Source organism: Bos javanicus, chromosome 25 (genome assembly GCF_032452875.1).
Source record: "Bos javanicus breed banteng chromosome 25, ARS-OSU_banteng_1.0, whole genome shotgun sequence".
NCBI classification, from domain to species: Eukaryota; Metazoa; Chordata; class Mammalia; order Artiodactyla; family Bovidae; genus Bos; species Bos javanicus.
This window is the reverse complement of record NC_083892.1, coordinates 7,594,375-7,616,347: the sequence shown is the minus strand read 5'-3', so window position 1 is coordinate 7,616,347 and position 21,973 is coordinate 7,594,375. Positions and strand designations below refer to the sequence as shown.

Genomic DNA, 21,973 nt, shown 5'->3' with positions numbered 1-21,973 from the left:
GCAGGGGTAGCTGTCTGGAGGCTGCTATTATAGAAGTAAGCTTAGGAGGCAGAGTCATTGGTGCAAACCTTCAGGCTCCTTGGATGGCCGTGGGAACCCTGAAACCCCTTGAAACTAACTCCCTATTGATGGGCCTGAGGTGATATTAAAAGATCCGACGTTATAGGATGGTTGTAGGGATTAAGTGAGAGAACACAGAAGACATTATGCATTCAGGCTAGGTTGCTTCAGCAGACTCTTTGCAACCCCATAGACTGTAGCCTGCCAGGCTCCTCTGTCCATGGGATTGTCCAGAATACTGGAGTGGGTTGCCATTTCCCTCTCCAGGGGATATTCTCGACCCAGGGATCCAACCTGAGTCTCTTACATTTCCTGCACAGGCAGGCAGGTTCTTTGCCACTAGGGCCACTTGGGAAGCCCTTGGAAGACACTATGCCAGACAGCAAATTTTCAGTAATTATTAGTTAAAAAAAATTATTTCAATGACTACAGATGTAAAATAAAGGTGGCCAAAGACAAAACTTTTAGAACTTCTGGCGTTTTAAAAAAATAATTTTATTTATGTATTTATTTTGGCTTGCTCTGGGTTTTCGTAGCTGTGTGGGCTTTTCTCTAGTTTCGGAGAGCTGGGGCTATTCTCCAGTTGTAATGTGTGGGCTTCTCATTGCGGTGGCTTCCCTTGTTGCGGGGCACAGGCTTCAGAGCTCGGGTTCACAAGCTGGGGCACACGGGCTTAGTTGCTCCAGGGCGTGTGGGATCTTCCTGGATCAGGGATCGAACCCGTGTCTCCTGTATTGGCAGGTGGATTCTTTACCACTGAGCCCCCGGGGAAGCCCTGAACTTTTGGTCTTTTAACAACTGCTGCCAGTCTGATCAGCCCGATTCCCCTAGCCCCATAGAGATGCCGGCTGGCTGGGGATTTGAGCTGAAGGAGCCCTGGGTGGTGGTGGGGAGGATATAGGGGTTAGCCAGGAAGAGACGGGCCCACGGTTTCGGGATAATGCGAGATTTTACCCCTTTCACTCTGGTAGGACATGGAGAGACAGATTCGTAAATCTCAGACTCCAAGTCACCTTCAGAGGCCAAGGCATCTCTGAATGATGAACTTACCAGAAACAATGAGTCATCTATCTGCCTGCTGTTGGATCTCATCTTCATGGGAAATAAATAGGTTTGAGCGACCCAACTTGGCAAAAGCAGAGGAGGCGTGGAAACCTAAGGCAGGGGCGGATCTCTGTGGAAAGACCCTAAGCGGGTGAGTGGAGGGGGCTGGAGGTGAGTGGAGGGGGCTGGAGTTGGGTGGGGAGCTGTAAATATTCCAGGGTTATCCACGAAGGGACAGGCTTCACAGATACTCAGCCTACAGATCGGCGGGTGCCGTGAGGACTCCATCGACCAAAGAAACACGGACCAGCCAAGCTACAAACAGCTTGTGCCCATCAGCCCTGCCTCTCCCTCCTGCAGTAGGACAGCCTTGCTCTGGATGGCCAGGAGGTGAGCCTGCTGAGATACTTTCTTGGCCCAGCCACCCCTCTTCCAGCTGCTCTGTGTGCATGTATCCTGGGGGGAGGGGGACACTGAAAGTGGCTCCAGCCACCTCCTCTGGCAAATTGCCCCTGATGAATGGAAGCCGCGTTGCCTGAAAAGATGGCATCCTTCCCTCTGGCAGCTGATGCGAGATGACCCGACTGGCCCAGGGGGGCCAAAAGATCAGCCTCTTCGCATTGGTCTGGGTTTGACTTTGGGGTGCAATTCACATTCCAGAGCCCCCACTCCCACCGCCCTGTGGAATCAGGCTGTGGCTGGTCTCTGGCTGAGACCTCATCCTTCTTCACCTCCCCTTTGCTCTCTGCTGTTTCTCTCCCTCTCCTTTCCATAGCTCTGCGCCACCCTCCCCCCGCCCCCCCACCCCCCGCCCACCCCAGCTCTCCCTTAATTAACCACTGTCACTGAATCCCCACCTCCGACCTTCTTCCAGGAGTCCTAAGACTGCTGACGTTGGCCACGGTTTCACATCCTGCCTGTGCTTCCTCTCCAAACTCTGCTTATCTACCTACAAAACGGGTATATTCACCCAGACCCACACTTGTCAGGTTTTGGGGGAGGAGTAAATGAGAAAAGACATGTAAAGTTCCTTTTCTAATACACCCTCTGCAAATGACTTGTTCTTTTCCTCTGCCCTTGAGGGAAGTGTCTGGCCACACACAAGGATGTATCTCTTGGAAGGAGGGACTGAAGTCCAGATAACCATGAGTAACACAGAAAGAAGCTCCATCCAGGGATTTATTTTCCAGCTCTTACCTATAGGGACCGAGGAGATCTGGGAATAAAGATCCAACATCCGGTTGCCGTCCACATCCACCAGGTAATTGCCTCGACTCTCTTCATAATTGCAGAAAAAGTGCACAGCCTCTGCATTCTTGGGGAAAGAAGAGACTGGATCAGGCTCACTGAAATTCCCTAGACCCCCAGTCTTTCAGGACTAAGCTTGAACTGCTGAAGTAAAGCGCCTCCCTGATGGCTCAGACAGTAAAGAATCTGCCTGCAATGCAGGAGTATGCATGCTTAGACGCTTCAGTTGTGTCCGACTCTTTGTGACCCCATGGACTGTAGCCCACCAGGCTCCTCTGCCCATGGGACTTTCCAGACAGGAATAATGGAGTGGGTTATCATGCCGTTCTCCAGGAGATCTTCCTGACCCAGGGATCAAACCCGTGTCTCTCATGTCTCCCTCACTGGCAGGTGGGTTCTTTACCACTAGCACCACCTGGGAAGGCCCTTCAGTGCAGGAGACCTGGGTTCAAACCATGTCCTGACCATTTAAAGACACATGGATGGGGTCTGTGGTTGTTGACAATGTAGGATTTTTTTGCCCTGCAGGTAATTATCAATACATAGGTGATTTGCTTTATAATCATTTTTGATGCTGTGGATTTGTATTTGATGATTTTTTTTCCTGTATGTGTTTTATTTATCCCAACAAAAAAGATTGAAAAATAAATCTGAAGAAAATTCTGGAAAGTTAAGATGTATATGGTAAGTTTTAGGGCCTAAGAAAACTAAAAAATGATAGTGATTATATATTGATAATATAATATATATATAGTATATAGTGAAAGAAATGAAAATGGTACAGTAGAAGATTTTCACATTATGTACCAAAAATTAGTAGAAACCAAGGTGAGGAAGAAAAAAGACAAGAGAAAGAGAGAGAACAAAAAATAAAACTGGAGACTTTCCTGGTGGCTCAGCAGCTGACTCCTTGCTCCCCCTGCAAGGGGCCTGGGCTCAATCCCTGGTCAGGGAACTAGATCCCACATGCCACTGCCCCAGTGCAGCCAAATAAACAAATGTTATAATTAAAGAAACCAGAAAATAAAACTGAACCTGTGAATACAACTACATCAATGGTAACATTAACTGTGCATGGATTAAGCAAGTCAATAAAAAAAAATCAGAAACTATCTGACTGGATTAAAAGATTCAGTGATATGCCATCTACATGAGATACATTTTAGATTCTAGAATACAAATTAGGTTGAGAGTAAAAAGATAGGAAAAGCTACATAATTCTCACAGTAATCATAAGGAAGCTGGATGTTTTATACTAATATCAGATGAAACAGGTAAACAAACAAGACGTTTCTAGAGGTAAAGAGAGGCATTTTATGATGACAGAAGGGTCCATCCACAAAGAAGACCATAAACATGTAAGTGGCTGATATTGTTGTTTAGTTGCTCCATCATGTCTGGCTCTTTGGACCCCATGGACTGCAGCCTGCCAGGCTCCTCCGTCCATGGGATTCTCCAGGCAAGAATACTGGAGTGGGTAGCCATGCCCTCCTCCAGGAGTCTTCCTGACCCAGGGATCGAACCCAGGTCTCTGGCGTTGCAGGCGGATTCTTTACCGCTGAGCCACCTGGGAAACCTGATATACAGCCCCAAATACATGAAGCAAAACCTGCCAGAACTGAAGGGAAATGATAATTCTGTAACACTAGTTGGATACTTCAGTCCCTGGCTTTCAATAACGGATAGGACAACCAGGCAGAGGATTAATGAGGAAAGAGATGTGAACAACATTCAGAATCAGCAGATCTCACAAACACGTGTGGAACACCCTACCCAACAACAGCAGGGTATATGTTCCTCTCAAGTGCATACAGAACATTTTCTAGAATAGACCACATGCTAGGCCATAAAAAAGGGTCAATAAATTGCCAAGGATTGAAATCATTCAAAATAAGTTTTCCAACCCCAGTTGAAGGAGATTAGAAATCTCAGAAGTTTGGGAAGTTCACCAAAATGTGGGAATTACACTATATAAATAACCATTGAGGGACACCCCTCATTGGTGGTCCAGGGGCTGACTCCATGTTCTCAATGCAGGGGGGTCAGATTCAATCCCTGGTCAGGGAACTAGATCCCACATGCCACAACTAAAGATCCCCCATGCTGCAAAGATCTAAGATCCTGCGTACTGAAACTAAGACCCACCTTAGCCAAATAAAAAATTAAAAAAAAAAACAACCAAATCCCAATGAGTCAAAGAAGAAATAACAGATGAAATTAGGGGGAAAAAAAGGTTTAGAACAAAAGCATGTTTTATAAAAAGAATAAGCACAGATTAAGTTGTAACCAAGAAGCAAAGATAGGATTCCCCACTTACCTGAATTATATTCAACTGTTTCATTAGCTCCTGCAGGAGAGAAGAAAAAAAGCATCATAGCAAAGACACATACTTGCTTAAAATCTTTCATCTTTTCCCAAGTCTTGGGGCTTTTCCCCCTTCATGTCAATAACTTAATAGTTAGTCAACAATATTATACATATTTTTTTAAATCCTTAAGAGAAATAGTTGGTGGGAAATGATTCTTGCCACTTCAATTACCAGTGCAACAGACAGCTTGGAGGGTCGGACTCTTCAAAGATAACAATCAAGTAAACTAAAATATTTAACCAAAAAAAATTGAGCTGAAGATATTTATCTAATGTCCCGAAAAGCATGGGCTCTTTTTTTACTTAGGGAAAAATAAAAGCTCTAACACACCATTAGGAAAATAGAAATCTGCACCATTTATAATTATAATCTGAACATTCCATAAATCATTTGTACAATTATACTTAGCAACTGGGAATTATAAACTAGGGATTTTACTATTACAAGGACTTCATTTCTGAAAAGAAGTCACAGAAAGTAAACTTTAGCAATTAGTGTCATAAAATCATATATTTCCATGTAAAAATACAAAATAATATTCATGATAAGAATATGAAATTTATTCCAGCTATTTTACTATTATTAAATTAAAATTCACCCCTCACCAATAGAAATATGCATGAAAAAAGTCTTCTTTTGTTAGCAAAGAGCCATGCAAAATAGCTACAATCATTTACATCAGCACAAAGACTTCTAGTTTATTAAATAGTTTCAATGTCAAAAGAAACATCTTTTGACTTTTAAAAAACAAAGACACTGTCTATGGATAAAACCTGCAAAATATGCAGAGAAAAACTAAATTTGTATTACAAAGGTTTTCACTGTTATTTTTTAGATGCAAACATTAGAAACAGTATTGGACTCACAACCCAGAATCAAGGCTAACCAGACTTGCAAAGCGTGGTGTATGCAGATTTTGTAGCTTCTTTGGGGAGAAGCCGAAACACCCCTCGCCGTGTCTCTAACACCTATTCCACGGATTCTGAGCTGCCCAAAGTCTCTCACACCCCATGCACTGTCACCCTGCGGGCTTGTCACCATTCCCCTTACCTAGAACAGAATGCACTCCTGCCAGTTCCTCCTTGTGGCCCTTCAAGATCAAGCTCAGGGAGGCATCTGCCATACACGCCCTGTGCCACATCACACAGTCAGGTTCTTTCACTGTTGGTGGGATGCTCTGCCCCAGCCCCTGACTCTGGACTCAGAAACAAGCCATGTAACTTGCTTTGGCCAACAGAACGAGGTAGAAGTAATGGTGGGTCAGTGGGGAGCCTGGCTCAAGAGACATAGAGCAAGCACTCCTTTCCATCACCATGAGAACAAGCCCAGGCTGGCTGGCTGGAATATGAGAGACCCATGAGGCAGAGCCACATTACCACAGTGACCCAAGACAAGCCTAGCATAGATCAACTGGTGGGCAGTCATCCCTCAGGCACATAGATGAGCCCAACACAGCTGCCTACCCAACTGCCAGTTAACCATGCATGAGCAACTTGTATGCTGTTGAGGTTTTGGGACTGTTTGTTATGCAGCACTATTACAGCAATTGATAACTGATACATATCCTCTAAGAAGACTTCTTTGACTTCTTATGGAAAGATGGCCTGGTTTAAAGTTCTGGATCTCTAGTAGTGAACTCTCTGAAAGCAGCTAAGGATACAGGGCCCTCAGCATGGCTGTGTTCTTGCCCCATGGGCCCTTTTTGCTCTTTTCTGAAACACACCACTCAAGTGTGCTCAACTCACCCGAGATCTAGGCCCTGGGACTTCCGTCTTCATCAAAGGTCCATCATAGTCAAATTCAACATCGACTTTGGCTGCAGCCTGACTGATGTGTCTGGATCCTGCAGTAAACACAGGTGGTGAGAAACCCCTGAGCACAGAGGATATGAGAATCCTGCGCTTACAACACTGGGAGTCCCCAACAGAGGCAGTGCCAGGGCCTGAGACCCACGCAAGCCTGACGATCCCAGAACTCTGAGTGTGGTCAGACATGGGTACCACAAGCACCCTGAGGATTTCAAGAAGTGGGAAAGCCTGGTGCCAGTGATGCTGTAGGCAAGCAGGCATGCTCACATCCCACTGTCGTGAGGCTAAGGTGATGCCGACTTCCTAGTCTTTTCGACTGAGCAAACTCAGTTTTCAGGATTCATCCGGAAAATAAGTGGACCAGTGCAAAAAGATGTAGATTAAAAATATTCATCATAGCATTGTTTCTAACAACAACAGAGAAGAAACAGCCTAAATGTCCAACAGGGAGGGTCGGTAAATAGAATGTGCCATGTCCCACCGTTTTCATGGACAGCAGGATATTGGGAAAATTATGTATCCATAATAAAAATTATCCAGATTTTGTAAAAAAAATTTATCTATATCCATATGTATTGTGTGTGTATGCTCAGTCATGTCTGACTCTTTTGCGACACCATAGACTGTAGCCTGCCAGGCTCCTCTGTCCACGGAATTTTCCAGGCAAGAATACTGGAGCGGGTTGCCGTTTCCTTTTCCAGGGGATTTTCCCAACCCAGGGATCAAACCTGTGTCTCCTCCATGTGTAGACTCAAATTTGTCAGCCCTGGAACTGCTGACACTGGGCTGGATGGTTCTTTGCTGTGGGAGGCTGCCTTGGGTGGTATAGGATGTTTAGCTGCATCCCTGGCCTCCGGCCACTAGAGGTCAGTGGCATCTCCTCGAGTTGTGCCCCAAGTTGTGTCAATTAAAAATCATCGAGGAGATGGGAATTCCCTGGCAGTCCAGTGGTTAGGAGTTTGATGCTTTCCCTGCCCTGGCCAGGGTTCAATCCCTGGTTGGGGGAACTAAGATCCTGAAAGTGGTGTGGCACACCCACTCCATTATTCTTGCCTGGAGAATCCCATGGACAGAGGGAGCTACAGTCCATAGGGTCAGAAAGAGTCAGACACGACTTAGTGACTAAACAATAAGATGTTTCATATAAATCATGTATGTGATCTTCACCCATCAGAATGGCTGCCATCAAAAAGTCTACAAACAATAAATGCTGGAGAGGGTGTGAAGAAAAGGGAACCCTCTTACACTGTTGGTGGGAATGCAAACTAGTACAACCACTATGGAGAACAGTGAGGAGATTCCTTACAAAACTGGAAATAGAACTGCCATATGACCCAGCCATCCCACTGCTGGGCATACACACCGAGGAAACCAGAATGGAAAGAGACACGTGTACTCCAGTGTTCATCGCAGCACTGTTTATAATAGCCAGGACATGGAAGCAATCTAGATGTCCATCGGCAGATGAATGGATAAGAAAGTTGTGGTACATATATACAATGGAATATTACTGAGCTATAAAAAAGAACACATTTGGGTCAGTTTTAATGAGGTGGGTGAAACTGGAGCCTATTATATAAAGTGAAATAAGTCAGAAAGAAAAACACCAATACAGTATATTAACGCATATACATGGAATTTAGAAAGATGGTAACTATGACCCTCTATGCGAGACAGCAAAAGAGACACAAATGTAAAGAATAGACTTTTGGACTACGTGGGAGAAGGTAAGGGTGGGGTGACTTGAGAGAATAGCACTGAAACGTGTATATCACCATATGTAAAACAGATGAGCGGTGCAAGTTCGATGCATGAAGCAGGGCACTCAAAGCCGGTGCTCTGGGACAACCCAGAGGGATGGGGTGGGGAGGGAGGTGGGAGGGGGGTTCAGGACGGACAGACATATGTACACCGTGGCTGATTCATGTTGATGTATGGCCAAAACCACCGCAATATTGTAGTTAGCTTCCAATTAAAACAAATAAATAAATTTTTTTTAAAAAGATCATGTATGTGATCTTTTTTCATCTTTCCACAATGCTGAGGAGTAGTTGCTATTTATTGCATTACACAGGAGAGGAAACAAATACTAAAACATGCTAGTGTCTCTCTGTCATACACGCTGATGCGCGCACACACACGACCTACCAAACTATAAAAAGCCATGACATTAGAAAACATAAATTCTTAATTTTTCACAATTGCTTGGAATATCAAAGGTTTCTGAATTAATTATGCAATAAAGTGGAGCCCTTTGAACATAAAATCCAGTTAAAATCCAATACCACCCTTATTTTCAGGCATGAAGATACCAGCTTTATTATCTTTTGTTTGATCTTACAATGAAAAAGGAATTCCTAAAGATCTGATTCCATCAGCAGAGAATTAAAAATCATGGACCATACTGATGACTTAAAAAAAAAAACAACGCACACACACTCAACTGTTTCTCGTTTCCTTGGCCTGAACTCAGCGTTACTGGTCAAGACTGATTCCAACCAGACCTGCATTCAACAGGTCTATTTGGATAAACAGGGCTCTTAACCTGCCATTCTTCCTTTGTTTCCAGAAAAGGGGGGACAGTGAAAAATCTATAAGCAGTAAGTCATCCTCTCATGAGGACACACAAGTCCTCTCTTCCTTTCTCCAGACTATGTCTTGACATCGCATTGTAGCAATCAGATTTCTTGGGGGTTGCAGGAATACCAGGGGTGGAGGCAGTTGGCAGTGGGACCTGCAGCTGAAAGGACCTCAAAGCGGAGCATGTGAAGTCCCGGGGAGCTGTGGTTGCCAAGATGCCCGGACCATGAGTAAACAGGGCTGGGAGGCGGGGTCAGGGTAGGACCTGGGAGACACAGTGGAGACGGATGGGGCATGAGACGGGGATGCCAAGGCCAGGCGCGAGGCAGATGCATCTGGGTCAGGAACCGCACTGGTTCCTACCGTGTCCCAAGTCTTTCTGGGTGTGGATGGGAGAGGGACAAAAATGCTGGGTAGAAATCCTGAAAATCAGAGTCTGTTGAATTTTTTTTTTTTTTTGCAAATGTGCCATCAGAAAAAGGAAGATGGAGACGCTCACATATATTTAGGCAAATGCTCACCTATTATTTTATTCTTTTTTTAAAGACTTTTTTTTTTTTGATGTGGATCACTTTTAAAGTTTTTATTGAGTTTGTTACAACATTGCTTCTGTTTTATGTTTTGGTGTTTCTGGCTCCTAGGCTTGTAGGATCTCAGCTCACTGACGAAGGATCGAACCTGACCCCCTTGCATTGGAAGGTGATGTCGTAACTGCTGGAATGCCCCTCACCTATTGTTTTGATTAATCCACAACCTTCTTGTGAGAAGATACTGTTCCCATTTCACAGATGAGGGTCAGAGAGGTTAAGCGAGTTTCCTGAGGTCACATAGCTAGTGAGTTTGCAAGGCCAGAACTTGAGTCCAGAAAACTTGTGCTTTTCCTACTATATCTTAATTGTGACTTTTGTGGAGGAAAATGACCAAATGCCAATACAACACTTAATGATGACATGTAGTGCCATAAACCACAAGAAAAAAGAACAAGATTTGAATGATCAAGAAAGCCTTTTCCAGGATCCCTTCTATCAAGCTGTGTGAGCAGATGTCCGTTTATTGAGCACTCACGGTGAACATACTGGACATTATTCCGAGTAATTTCCATGGATTACTTCGCATAATCCTCACAACCCCATCGGAGGTAAATGTTATTATGAGTCTTATGTTAAAGGAGACACTACGCTCAGAAAGGTCAATTAATTTGCCCAGAGTCACACAGATGGAAAGTGCTGAAGCTGGCAGTCTGTCCACTGGACCTCTCCTTTCCCAGATGCTGTGAGCATCATGTATGTATAGTCCATCTCATCTAGTGTGGGTTTTTGAAATGAAACATTTGCAGCAAAACGACTCACTTCTCTTAAAGGCAAATTACTACCAAAAGGAGGAAGAAGTTTGAATCAACACCGAATGACCCAACATTTCCATTCATGAATAAAATAGCACACCCAGAGGGCAGGGGTGTGCCCTGACAGGCAAGACCAGGCAGGGTGGGTAAATTCAACCCAATCCTCTGGGTCTGATAATGATGCTTACTATCCTCCGTGACTGTGCCAATCCACAGAGTCAGTTTTTAACTCCAAACTGTAAAAGCTGCCGTCTGATGTTTTTAATGTCCTCTAGATCTTCTTCTGAGAGCAATGAATAAATGCCATTTTCCCAAACAGCAAGGGTTCTCTATGTGAGCCTAGCCAAAGTCAAGATTAAGTTCAACTGGAGTTATTTGCTCTGCTTTTGTTTAAAACAAAACACTTGGGACTCCTCTGCTGGTCTGGTGGTTAAGAATCTGCCTTCCAATGTGGGGAATGCAGGTTCAATCCCTGGTCAGGGGTACTAAGATCCACAAGCCGCGGAGCAACTAATCCTGTGCTAGGTAGGTAGTCATGAGCCGCAGCTAAGACCTGATGAATCTTCCATGCTAATGACTCTCCCTTCTACTTGGAACACAACAGACCTGTATCATTGGAGTTTATTTGTTACATAATTAGGGGTAAGCATTAATATGCTTATCTTCTAATTAAATAAAACAAATCCTCAAAACCCACTAATAACTTCTCAAGGCTATCAAGGTTTAAAAAGAAAGAGGAAAAACTGAGAAACTCATAGACCAGAGGAGACAATGAAACTGGATTGGACCCTGGAGCAGAAGGAGGCCCTGAGAAAAAGTTGCTGAAATTCACACACAAGTCTAGAGTTTGGTTCAGATCAAAGTACTAAGGTCAGTTCCTCAGCAATGACAAATGCATCCTGGTGATGTAAGATGATAAGACTGGGGAAAACTGGGTGAACAGCATGTGGGATCTCTTTGTCTTTGCAATTTCTCTGCACATCTAAAATATTCCAAGATAAATGTTTATTTAAAAATAAAGCCTGTGGGAGAGGAGACAACACTCCTGCTTTTTATCGCACTCAAGACAGAAACGCCTGCAACATTCAACAAGGAGACCAAGGACTCCACTGACAATTTGTCTTCAGAAGGCAGACGGGACACACAATAAGGAGACATCGTGATGACAAGCATGGAGCTCTGAGAACTGGGGGCAACCTGGAGGGGCAGGCATCCGAAGCAGGCTACCAGAGCTGCTGGGAGGCAAGCTGCATGCATGCTCAGTCACTAAGTCATGCCCGACTCTCTGCAACCCCATGGACTGCAGCCTGTCAGGCTCCGTGGGATTTCCCAGGCAATAATACTGGAGTGGGTTGCTGTTTCCTTCTCCAGGGGATCTTTCCCATCCAGGGATCAAACCCACGTCTCCTGCACTGGCAGGCAGGTTCTTTACCACAGAGCCACCAGAGAAGCCCAGGAGACACATTGAGGGAGTGGATAATAATCCAGTGTTTGGAGCTGGACTGATGTAAGAAAAACTTAAAAGTGGTCCATTTTCAAGGACAACTAGCCTAGAGGGACAGCTTGCTGATGTAATAGCCGTTAGGATCCTTGCGTGGGAAAATCCAGACAAAGGGGGAGTAATAAATCCAGGTGACTTTCTCGGGAAGATTGTTAACCCAGTAGTACACAACCAATGAGGGGCTGGGGGAGGGGCTTGGGTGCCGAGAGGATAAAAACCCCACTGTAACTTGCCCACCAGACACCTGATCTGGCAACATCATCATTAAAGCCTTGCTTCTCGCTGCATCTTGTGTCTCCAAGTCCATTCCTTGGGTTTGGGTCGGTGGACTCTATTTCCCACATCTGACTTGCATTCAAGGGGCTGTGTGACTTGGCTTCTCTGAGCCTCAGTTTTCTCATCTGTAAACTGGGATTCACCCTTTCCTTCCTTGTGGGAACTATGGAGGGAGGTCTCCTGAGATCATACAGGCAGGGTGCTCACTGGGCTATGCTGCCTGCACTCAGTGAGGCAGAGAGAAATGGAAGCCTCTGAGAGGGACTGCATATAAAAGCAGAGACATTACTTTACTGACAAAGGTCTGTCTAGTCAAGGCTATGGTTTTTCCAGTAGTCAGGTATGGATGTGAGAGTCAGACCATAAAGAAAGTTGAGCACCGAAGAATTGATGCTTTTGAACTGTGGTTTTGGAGAAGACTCTTGAGAGTTCCTTAGACTACAAGGAGATCAAACCAGGCAATCCTAAAGGAAATCAGTCCTAAATACTCATTGGAAGGACTGATGCTGAAATTCCAGTACTTTGGCCACCAAATGCAAGAACTGATTCATTGGAAAAGACCCTGATGCTGGGGAAGATTGAAGGTAGGAGGAGAAGGGGACGACAGAGGATGAGATGGTTGGATGGCATCACCGATTTGATGGACATGAGTTTGAGCAAACTCTGGAAGTTGGTGATGGACAGGGAAGCATGGTGTGCTGCAGTCCATGGGGTTGCAAAGAGTTGGACACGACTGAGCGGCTGAACTGAACTGAGAGGGGCTGCGGTGACAGCATGAGCTGCTGGCCATTTGGGTGCGGGGTGAGTGGAGGTAAGGGAGAGGGAGGGGCAGGGTGGCCGTTCCTTGGATAGGGCCCACTCTCTAGTGTCCTTGAAGCTTTTAGGTGAATTACAAGGGTTTTTGTAGTTTCCTTGTTTGTTGGCAGCAAACCTAGCTCTGTGTTTCCCTCAACAGTCCCTGTGGGGATGGCTTGGGCCCTTCTGGCCTCAGGGGCAAGCAGAGCAGCTCCAGGGCAGATCAGCTCCCTGCCCATTGCTGAGCTGTCCTCCAGGGCACAGGAGCACACGCTGGAGATGGGAGGGGTGGCCAAGGGGATAGTTTCATGGGGGTGGGTGGGATAGCAGGTCCCTTTGTCCCCAAGAACTCTTCCGGACCCCTAAGTCTCTAGTCTGGATTGCATCTTCCATTAGGACCAGTCCTTGCCAACATCTCCCAGGGCTTACCCGGCACCAACAGGCGGTAGTTGTGCTGGAAGCTGCAGACCAGCCGCTGGGTGAGCAACATGGAGGCCATGGTCCCCTCCGCTGGGAACAGAGACCCCTGTCACACGCTCCGGCCCTGAAAGAAACCAGAAACTCAGAGTCAGGCCAACAGAGGCCATGCCCTTGCTGGCCAAGTATCCCACTCCCCACCATTTCCCCACATGGTGGAGAAGGATCTGCTAATATCAGATCCTTTGCTTTCATGCAGAAGGTACACTCTATTTTTTATGATTTAAAAAAATTATAATTTATTTTTTTAGCTTTGCTGGGTCTTCCCTGCTGTGCAGCTAAAGGGCTTTCTCTAGTGGAGGCCATTGGGGCTACTCTCCAGTTTCGGCGGGCAGGCTTCTCACTGCAGCGGCTTCCCTTGTTGAGGAGCACAGGCTTGAGGAGTTGTGGCACTTGGGCCCAGTCGCTCCCCGGCATGTGGGATCTTCCCGGACCAGGGATTGAACCAGTATCCCCTGCATTGGCAGGCAGATTCTTAACTACTGGACCATCAGGGAAGGCCTACACTATTTTTTAAAAAATTTTTGACTGCGTGGTTTGCGCGATCTTAGTTTTCCAACCAAGGATTGAACCCAGGCCATGGCAGTGAATGTGCAGAATTCTAACTGCCAGGGAGGTCTCCAGAGTATATACACTTTAAATCAAAGCCTGTTCACCTTGTGTGTGTGTGTGTGTGTTTTAATATTTTCTTAGTTTATTTGGCTGCACTGAGTCTTAGTTGCAGCATGAGGGATCTTCAGTTGCAGTGTGCGAACTTTTAGCTGTGACATGTGGGATCTAGTTCCCTGACTAGGGATTGAACCTGAGCCCCCTGCATTGGGAGCTGGAGTTTTAGCCATTGGACAACTAGGGAAGTACCCCACGTTGTCTTTTTCTTGACCTTGCATCTAGGTAGGATTATTACACCCACTTTCAAAGAGAGAGGACAGAGTTGGCTAGAAGACAGAGTTGGCTGGAGGACCCTCTGTGGGCAAGCTGGTGAGAGGGCCTCGTCCATCTGGATAAGCAAAGCAGCCTGTGTCCTACATGATGGAAAAACTCAGATGGAGGAAACTCTAGAGCAGATGTCCTGGTGACTGCTTAGTGGGGGAGGCCAGGAGGCCCCTGCCCTGTTCACATACAGAATGTTGGTGGCTGGGTCGCTGGGAACCCTGCAGATCCAGAGCAGTACCCGGGGCCCATTTTGAGGGGTGGACTTCTCCAGCACAACCAACCATCCCGAGTGTGTTCTGGACCAAGAGGTTCCAGGATGTGGAATTTTCAGGTTTTACCTTTTTTTTTAAATAGAATTTTTATTCACAAAAATGGCAATCACATGAATATGGGATGCCTTCATTTATTTTATTATTTTTCTGATTCTCATTGTATATGTATTCATTCATTCATTCATTTATTTTTATTGGAGTATAGTTGTTTTACAATGCTGTGTTGGTTTCTGCTGTGGTGTGGCATGTATGTGATTAGTCGCGTCTGACTCTTTGTAACCCCATGGACTGTAGTCCACCAGGCTCCTCTGTCCATGGGATTTTCCAGGCAAGAATATTGGAGAGGGTAGCCATTCCCTTCTCCAGGGGATCTTCCCGACCCAGGGATTGAACCTGGGTCTCCTGAACGGCAGATGGATTCTTTACCGTTTGAGCCACCAGAATCCTCCAGGATGGAAGTGACTTTTTTTTTTAATGTTGTAACAGAAGGCTTCTATGAAAAAATACATCTTGCATGTGGACAAAGATTAGAAGGGAACACATAGACACACAATGAAAACCACTATTATCTGGAAGCTTGAATAGGAGTGATTTTGAAATTTCCCATCTTTTGCTGAAAGGTTATTATTTCCCTTTGCCACCCAAAAAAAAGTCAAAAGAGATAGGGTAGGAAATATTAGCAACTCTAGGTGTGGGAAAGAAATAAGTGAGACTAGAGGACCCCCAGGGCAGTGCTTCTCAAACTAATTGATCATATCCCTCTCTAAAAACATATTGATGCATTTAATTAATGTGTGTGCATGCTCAGCCACATCCGACTCTTTGCGATTCCCACGGACTGTAGCCTGGGAGGCTCCTCTGTCCATGGGATTCTCCAGGCAAGAATACTGGAGTGGGCTGCCATTTCCTCCTCCAAGAAGTGACTGTTTTGAAGGGTATTTGATCCCCCTCAATCTGCTCAACCATCCAGGGAGTAGGGTATCTCCCCACTTCCGATATGAGGAGATAGAAGTTCAGAGAGGTCATGGTATATGGCCTTGATCATAGGATTGCTTGGGACTGCCTAACCCCAAACCCTTGCTCATGACAACATGGATTAATTCAGTGACTAACAAAACATCTAACTGTAGAAGCAAGGGGTTTGATGAATACAAATGTTCCTGTTAAGAGAGGAAATCTTGCTGCTTTTCACCTGAGAAAATATTATTGAGGAAAGCATGGTCTTGGAAAGTGTGACCATAAATTAACTGAGAAAGCAGACTCTTTCTGTGATAAGTCAATGGATTTTTTGATCTATTCCAGAACAGCTCGCTCAATGCAGCCCTGTTAATTTAGCAGCCTGGTAACCAGGTAGTGATAGTGGTGAAGGCCTGCCTGCCAATGCAGGAGATGCAGGAGACTCAGGTTCAGTCCTCGAGTTGGCAAGATGCCCTGGAGAAGGAAATGGCAACCCACTCCAGTATTCTTGCCTGGGAAATCCCATGGAGCCTGGCGGGCTGCAGTCCATGGGGTTGCAGAGAGTCAGACGAGACTGAGCGACTAAGCACAACAACATAAAAACTAGGCAGAAAGAGCGATTGCTCTCTTTGAAGACTATTTGTCTCAAATGGGAGCACTAAGGACTCCACACAATTCAATTTCCATTAGATGTGTGTTTGAAAATGCGAGAATCTCGGAGAACTCGAATATTAACATTTGAATGCTATGCAAAAGTGAAAGTCACACCCGTACACTTTCAATTACAAAATGTCACATTGGGAAATATATCTCGGTGACATTTCAGTGGCCCGCAGTTGAAACTGACCTTATAACGAAACCTGATCTCTATCAGGCGTTGGTTCTCAGCACAATATATTTCCAACAATCAGAAGAGTTGATGTCATTCATTCACTTTCTCTGGCCCCCTAATCCAGTCAACAAAATTAATCAGGTACCTGTTTCACGGAAGGCACTGTATTATCTAGACACAGGAGAAAACGAAGATGAATAAAATGCTGCTCTCTTTCTAAAGCTCATAATTTAGTGTCAGAGGAATGAGGGGGAGAAAACAGGAGAATTTAATGTAGTAACTGCTTTACCCATCATGTCAATAAATCCTTAAAATAACCTGGCAGGATATGTAGATGAAGAAATGCCCTGTTCACTGTCAACAGCTAATTCTACATAAGACGGAATGGAATCTTTACCTTCTGGTATAAACAAGCTGCCAGGGGAACAGAGAATTAATTCTAGGTGTGTGTGTGGGGGGGTGCTGCCCCTTGAAAAGCTGCAAAGTTCCAGAAGCCATAGAAAGAAAGGGGAAGTAATGAATGAAGAAATGAATGCTAAGTTGCTTCAGTCGTGTCGGGCTCTTTGTGACCCCATGGACTATAGCCTGACAGGCTCCTCTGTCCATGGGATTCTCGAGGCAAGAATATTGGAGTGAGTTGCCATGCGCGCCTCCAGGGGATCTTCCTGACCCAGGGGTTGAACCCGCATTGCGTATGTCTCCTGCATTGGCAGGAGGGTTCTTTACCACTAGGGCCACCTGGGAAGCTGAGCTAATGCTCAAAGGCATGAAAGGATGTGGAATGCCCATGGACTCAAGCATGATATCTCAGAGCACTGAAATGGAAGATGCACAGAATTAGGTCACGGGACTCCCCCAGTGGTCCAGTGGCTAAGACTCCATGCTCACAATGCAGGGGGCCCGGGTTTTATCCCTGGTCAGGGAACTAGCCCCGGAAGCAGCAACTATAACATCCCACATGCTTCAATAGAGATTAAAGATTCCGCATGCTACAACAGACCCAGCGCAGCCAAGTAAACAAATATTCAAAAAAAAAAAAAAATCTTCTAATTGCCAGATGGAACCCACTAGAGACCCTCCAAAGGAAGGAAGGTGCCAGTTGCTCTTGTCTTATCCAGAAGGAACCTCTTCAGGCAAGTCCCAGAGGGCAAGGAGGGAATAGGTACTCGGGATGTTAATGAGATGCTGGGGTCATTGATGAGTTGGGGAGGGGGACTTGCTGGGATGAGCTGAGTGGAGAACATCAAGTGGGGTGGGAGTTGATGGGGAGGAAGAAGCCAGGGACCAACTCCTAAACCCCTAGCCTTAGAGCTGGTGGTTTGAGAATTACGGGTCCCTCAAAATGTTAAACACAGAATTACCATATAGTCCAGCAATTCCACTTCTAAATATACACCCAAAAGAACTGAAGACAGCAACTTGAAGAAAAACATGAACACGCGTGTTCACAGTAGCACCATTCACAATCACAAAAGGTGGAAACAGCCCAGTGTGCACCGATGGATGAGCAGATGAGCACCATGTGTCTGTCTATGCCTTGGACTATTATTCACCATAAAAAGGGAAGAAAGAAGCACTGACACAGCATGGCTGAGCCTTAAAGACATCGTTAAGTGCAAGAATCCAGACATAAAGGGTCACCTATTGTAAGATTCTGTTTATGTCTGAAACTTCGATAATAGGTAAATCCAGGGATGTTCCTGGTGGTCTGGTAGTTAAGAACCTGCCTGCCAATGCCGGGGATACAAGTTCGATCCCCGGTCCTGGAAGATCCTACAGAACAACTGAGGAGCAACTAAGCCCTCGAGCCACAACTACTGAACCCATGCTCGGCAACAAGAGAAGTCGCTGAAATGAGAAGCCTCCACCCGGCAACCAGAGAGTAGTCCCCACACTCCGTGACTAGAGAAAAAGCCAGTGCAAAGCAATGAAGACCCTGCTTAGCCAAAAACAAAAGTAATAATTAAAAAAAATAATAAAATCAGTGAGGAGGTCTAAAATTCATGTTAAAACGGCAATTTAATAATAGTACTCCCCTCCCCCAACTCTGAAGTCACTGAGTCTCTGCCTGTCCACCACAGCCCTTGTTTGGCTCTGGAATCGAAGACACAGCCCACTTCTGGCCTCCGTTTCCTTGTGTGTAAAACGTGGGTGTTGGGTCATGTCGTTTCTAAGGCCCCTTCTGACCCTGAGAAGCATCTGAGGAGCAGTTTATGGAGAATTCCTTGCAGCGCTACTCCCGGCCCCCACTCCTACCCCAGAAGTGGTACCAGCCTCCCCCCCACCGGGTCCCCCCATCTGCAATCTGCTGCACATCTGGAAAAGGGATGGGGAGGCCTGAGGGATCCTGGGCTGGAGGGGGAGCTTTCCGAGTACCAGCCCACCCTGAGGCTTGGGACCAACGTGGGGCTGGAGAAATCCTGACTCTGAATGGAAAACAGGCTGCTTGCCAGGAACCCCTGGTCCCTGAAATCCTTGTCTTTTTGGCCCCACCACGTGGCATGTGGGATCTCAGCTCCCTGACCAGGGTTTGAACCCATGCCCTGTGAAATGGAAACACAGAGTCTTAACCTCTGGGCTGCCAGGGAAGTCCCCACTTAATGTACTTCTTGAGATCAACTTGCTTTTTAAGCTTTCCTATTTAAAATTACTTTCCTACAGCTGGTGGTGGAGAAGACTGAGAGTCCCTTGGACTGCAAGGAGATCAAACATTCAATCCTAAAGGAAATCAACCCTGAATATTCATTGGAAGGACTGATGCTGAAGCTCCAATACTTTGGCCATCTGATGCCAAGAGCTGACTCACTGGAAAAGACCCTGATGCTGGGAAAGATAAAGGGCAGGAGAAGGGGGTGACAGAGGATGGGATGGTTGGATGGTATCACTGACTCAATAGACATGAGTGTGAGCAAACTCTGGGAGACAATGAAGGACCGGGAAGCCTGGCAAGCTGCAGTCCATGGGGTCACAAAGAGTCGGACAGAACTGAACGAATGATCAACAACAGCCCCTACTAATCACTCCCCAGCATCCTTCCCTCAAAGTTTCATTTGCTGCAAGTAAAAGTGATCGGGGAAAGAATGTAATAAAATCAAGGCAGGTTGTCAAATTAAAAGCTGGATGTGGTTGACTGCCCAAGGTTTCCAGCCTCTGCTGGGCCCCATCTTCTGCAGAGGGTCCCATCTTCTTGCTAAGATGGAGACGAGCAGCTCTCAGACAGGTGTTAAAAGCAGGCTAGCATCAGACAGGAACTTTTCTCCATGCCATGATGAGAACCAAAAGAGAAATTTCAACCAATCAATAAACTAAAGAGAATAGGAACCATCAGAGCGCACGGTAGGTGGGGGGTGACCTTTGTTTCAGACACATGGAGCCCCTACAAAGAACCTGTTTCTCAGTGTGCGTTTCAGTCAAAACAAGTTGAAACCCTGGTCTCACCAGATACTGGAGTCCTTGGGTTTCCACCCACTGCTCCCTATCCCGGTTCCTTTAATTAAAATGCTAATTAGTTCTCTCTGCTGCCTCTTATCTTCCTGGTGCATTTGGAGGGTGGGCTGGGCAGAAGCAATGTTTAAATCAATAGGGCGAGAGGAATTCAGGTGAAAGGGCAAAAAAAAAAAGAAAAAAAAACTTCTGATTGTTTTTCTATGAATAAAAAGTCATAGAGAATAAAAAGACAGACACAGATGCTGGGAAAGATTGAGGGCAGGAGGAGAAGGTAGGGGGGGAGGGGGACAGAGGATGAGATGGTTGATGGCATCATGGAGTCAACGGACATGAGTTTGAGCCAACTCTGGGAGACAGTGAAGGACAGGGAAGACAGGTATGCTGCAGTCCATGGGGCTGCAAATAGTGCGACTTAGCGACTGAACAACAACAATCGCAGCACTGCTTGCTGCTTATGGCTCCCCTGTCGTGTGCACTGTACCCTCTGTGTGACATTTTGTGTCCGCCTCAGGTGACAGGCTCAGGGTGAATGACTCCCCATGGTCTTGGGGCTCAAAAGCCAGTGATTCTTACCCTCGCTGCCGGCGAGAATCAGGGGAGCTCTCCATCTATGACACCCCCTCCCTCCGGGGACACCCACAAGTGTGACCTGGGATTGGTGACGCTCCTGAGGCAGGGTTACAACCACCTTCCTAAGGGGTAGACGGTGGGCCCTGCACTTGACCCAGGTCTGCACTGCCCCCAAATCTTTGGAAATGGCTTTGAAAGTTAAACATTCCAAAGATGGAAAATGAAGAGAAAAAAATGAAGACCAAGGTGGCCCTTTGGGGAGCTGGAGTGCTTGATGTGAAACCAGCCTCTTTTGCCTGCTGTGTGACCTTGAGCACCTTAAGTAACCTCTCTGGGTTTCAGCTTCCTCCTCTGTAAAATGGGGAAACCCCAATTGCACCTGACTCATGGCCTAGCTGCGGGTGAACGGCTATCCCCAGCCCCAGTGCCGCACTGCAAATAGTCATTACATACATACTAAACACTCCAAACCACCCGATGAAGACAGACTCATCTCTCTACCATTTGCATATGTCACTGGCTGGAGATGGAACCCCTGGACTTCTCTGAGGCTCCCCCAAATACTCTTTCTCATTCTTCTATCTGCTCTTGGAACGGAGACAGAAACGCTGGCAGAGGCTGGGGACATTCCTTTCCCTGTCTGCAGCCCCAACTGTCGGCTTTTCTGCAGACTCAGTGGGACACAATGACGGGCTCAAGCTAAGTGGGCCTCCATTGTCAAGGCCAGGGGTCGCCATGGCAACCAATAAAGCCAGAGGCCTGGCCTTTGCAGATAGCTAACAGGGCCCCATTCAAGGGCCTGTGATGATGGCCTTGGGACAGAAGGTTTTATCTGGGACCTGGCTTTTCTCCTCCAGCCCCCCTCCCCACCCGAGCTTTCTCTGCAAAACAGACCCTGGCCCTTCCTCCCTGCATTCATGAATTCATGATTCCCTATAACCTGCTGGTGGAACACCATACAATCATTACTGACTTGTATAAGGGGAGAGGAATACTGTTCTTAGAAACAGGCAAGTGTTGACTCCTAAGACAGACCGAGGGTGCAGTTGAGAAAGTAACATTAGCCAGAAACTGGGCTCAGATGTGCCATCTAGTAGCTTGATGACTGGGCAACTTGCTCAGTTCAGTAATTCCTTAGTGGTCCAGCGCTCTTCCTGCCCAGATTCAATCCCTTGTTGGGAAACTAAGATTCCACAAGCTGTATGGCATGGCCAAAAAAAAAAAAAAAAAAAAGGTTGCTCAGCTCACCAGGGCCTCAGTTTCCTCATCTGTGAAATGGGAAGAATTAAACCTACCCACGCGGTCACGAGGCACAGAATTTGGCCAACTGAAGCCTGCACACAGGACGTAGAAGAGACTGCTCCTCGCAGGCCACGTTCTCAGTTTCCAAAGAAACCTCCACCTTGTAGGGAAGGCATTTCTTCTACAGTCTGACGTCCTGGGAGGGACCATTTGCACGTGCA

General features: G+C 46.2%; 1 protein-coding gene across 9 annotated transcripts in view; it reads right to left on the bottom strand.

The window, feature by feature from the left end:
- ABAT (4-aminobutyrate aminotransferase) overlaps positions 1–21,973 on the bottom strand; it is a 239,842-nt gene that overhangs the window by 179,028 nt on the left and 38,841 nt on the right. For 8 of the 9 annotated variants that reach the window (XM_061401091.1, XM_061401086.1, XM_061401088.1 and 5 more), the window contains 4 exons: positions 13,452–13,566; positions 6,466–6,563; positions 4,670–4,699; positions 2,302–2,419 (listed from right to left, as the gene is read on the bottom strand). In XM_061401091.1, coding sequence (XP_061257075.1) covers positions 2,302–2,419; positions 4,670–4,699; positions 6,466–6,563; positions 13,452–13,521 — 316 coding nt within the window. In that variant the 5' untranslated portion in view covers positions 13,522–13,566. Of the gene's footprint in view, positions 1–2,301; positions 2,420–4,669; positions 4,700–6,465; positions 6,564–13,451; positions 13,567–16,508; positions 16,611–21,973 lie in introns of those variants that run through there. The other variant, XM_061401089.1, reaches the window with a different exon arrangement.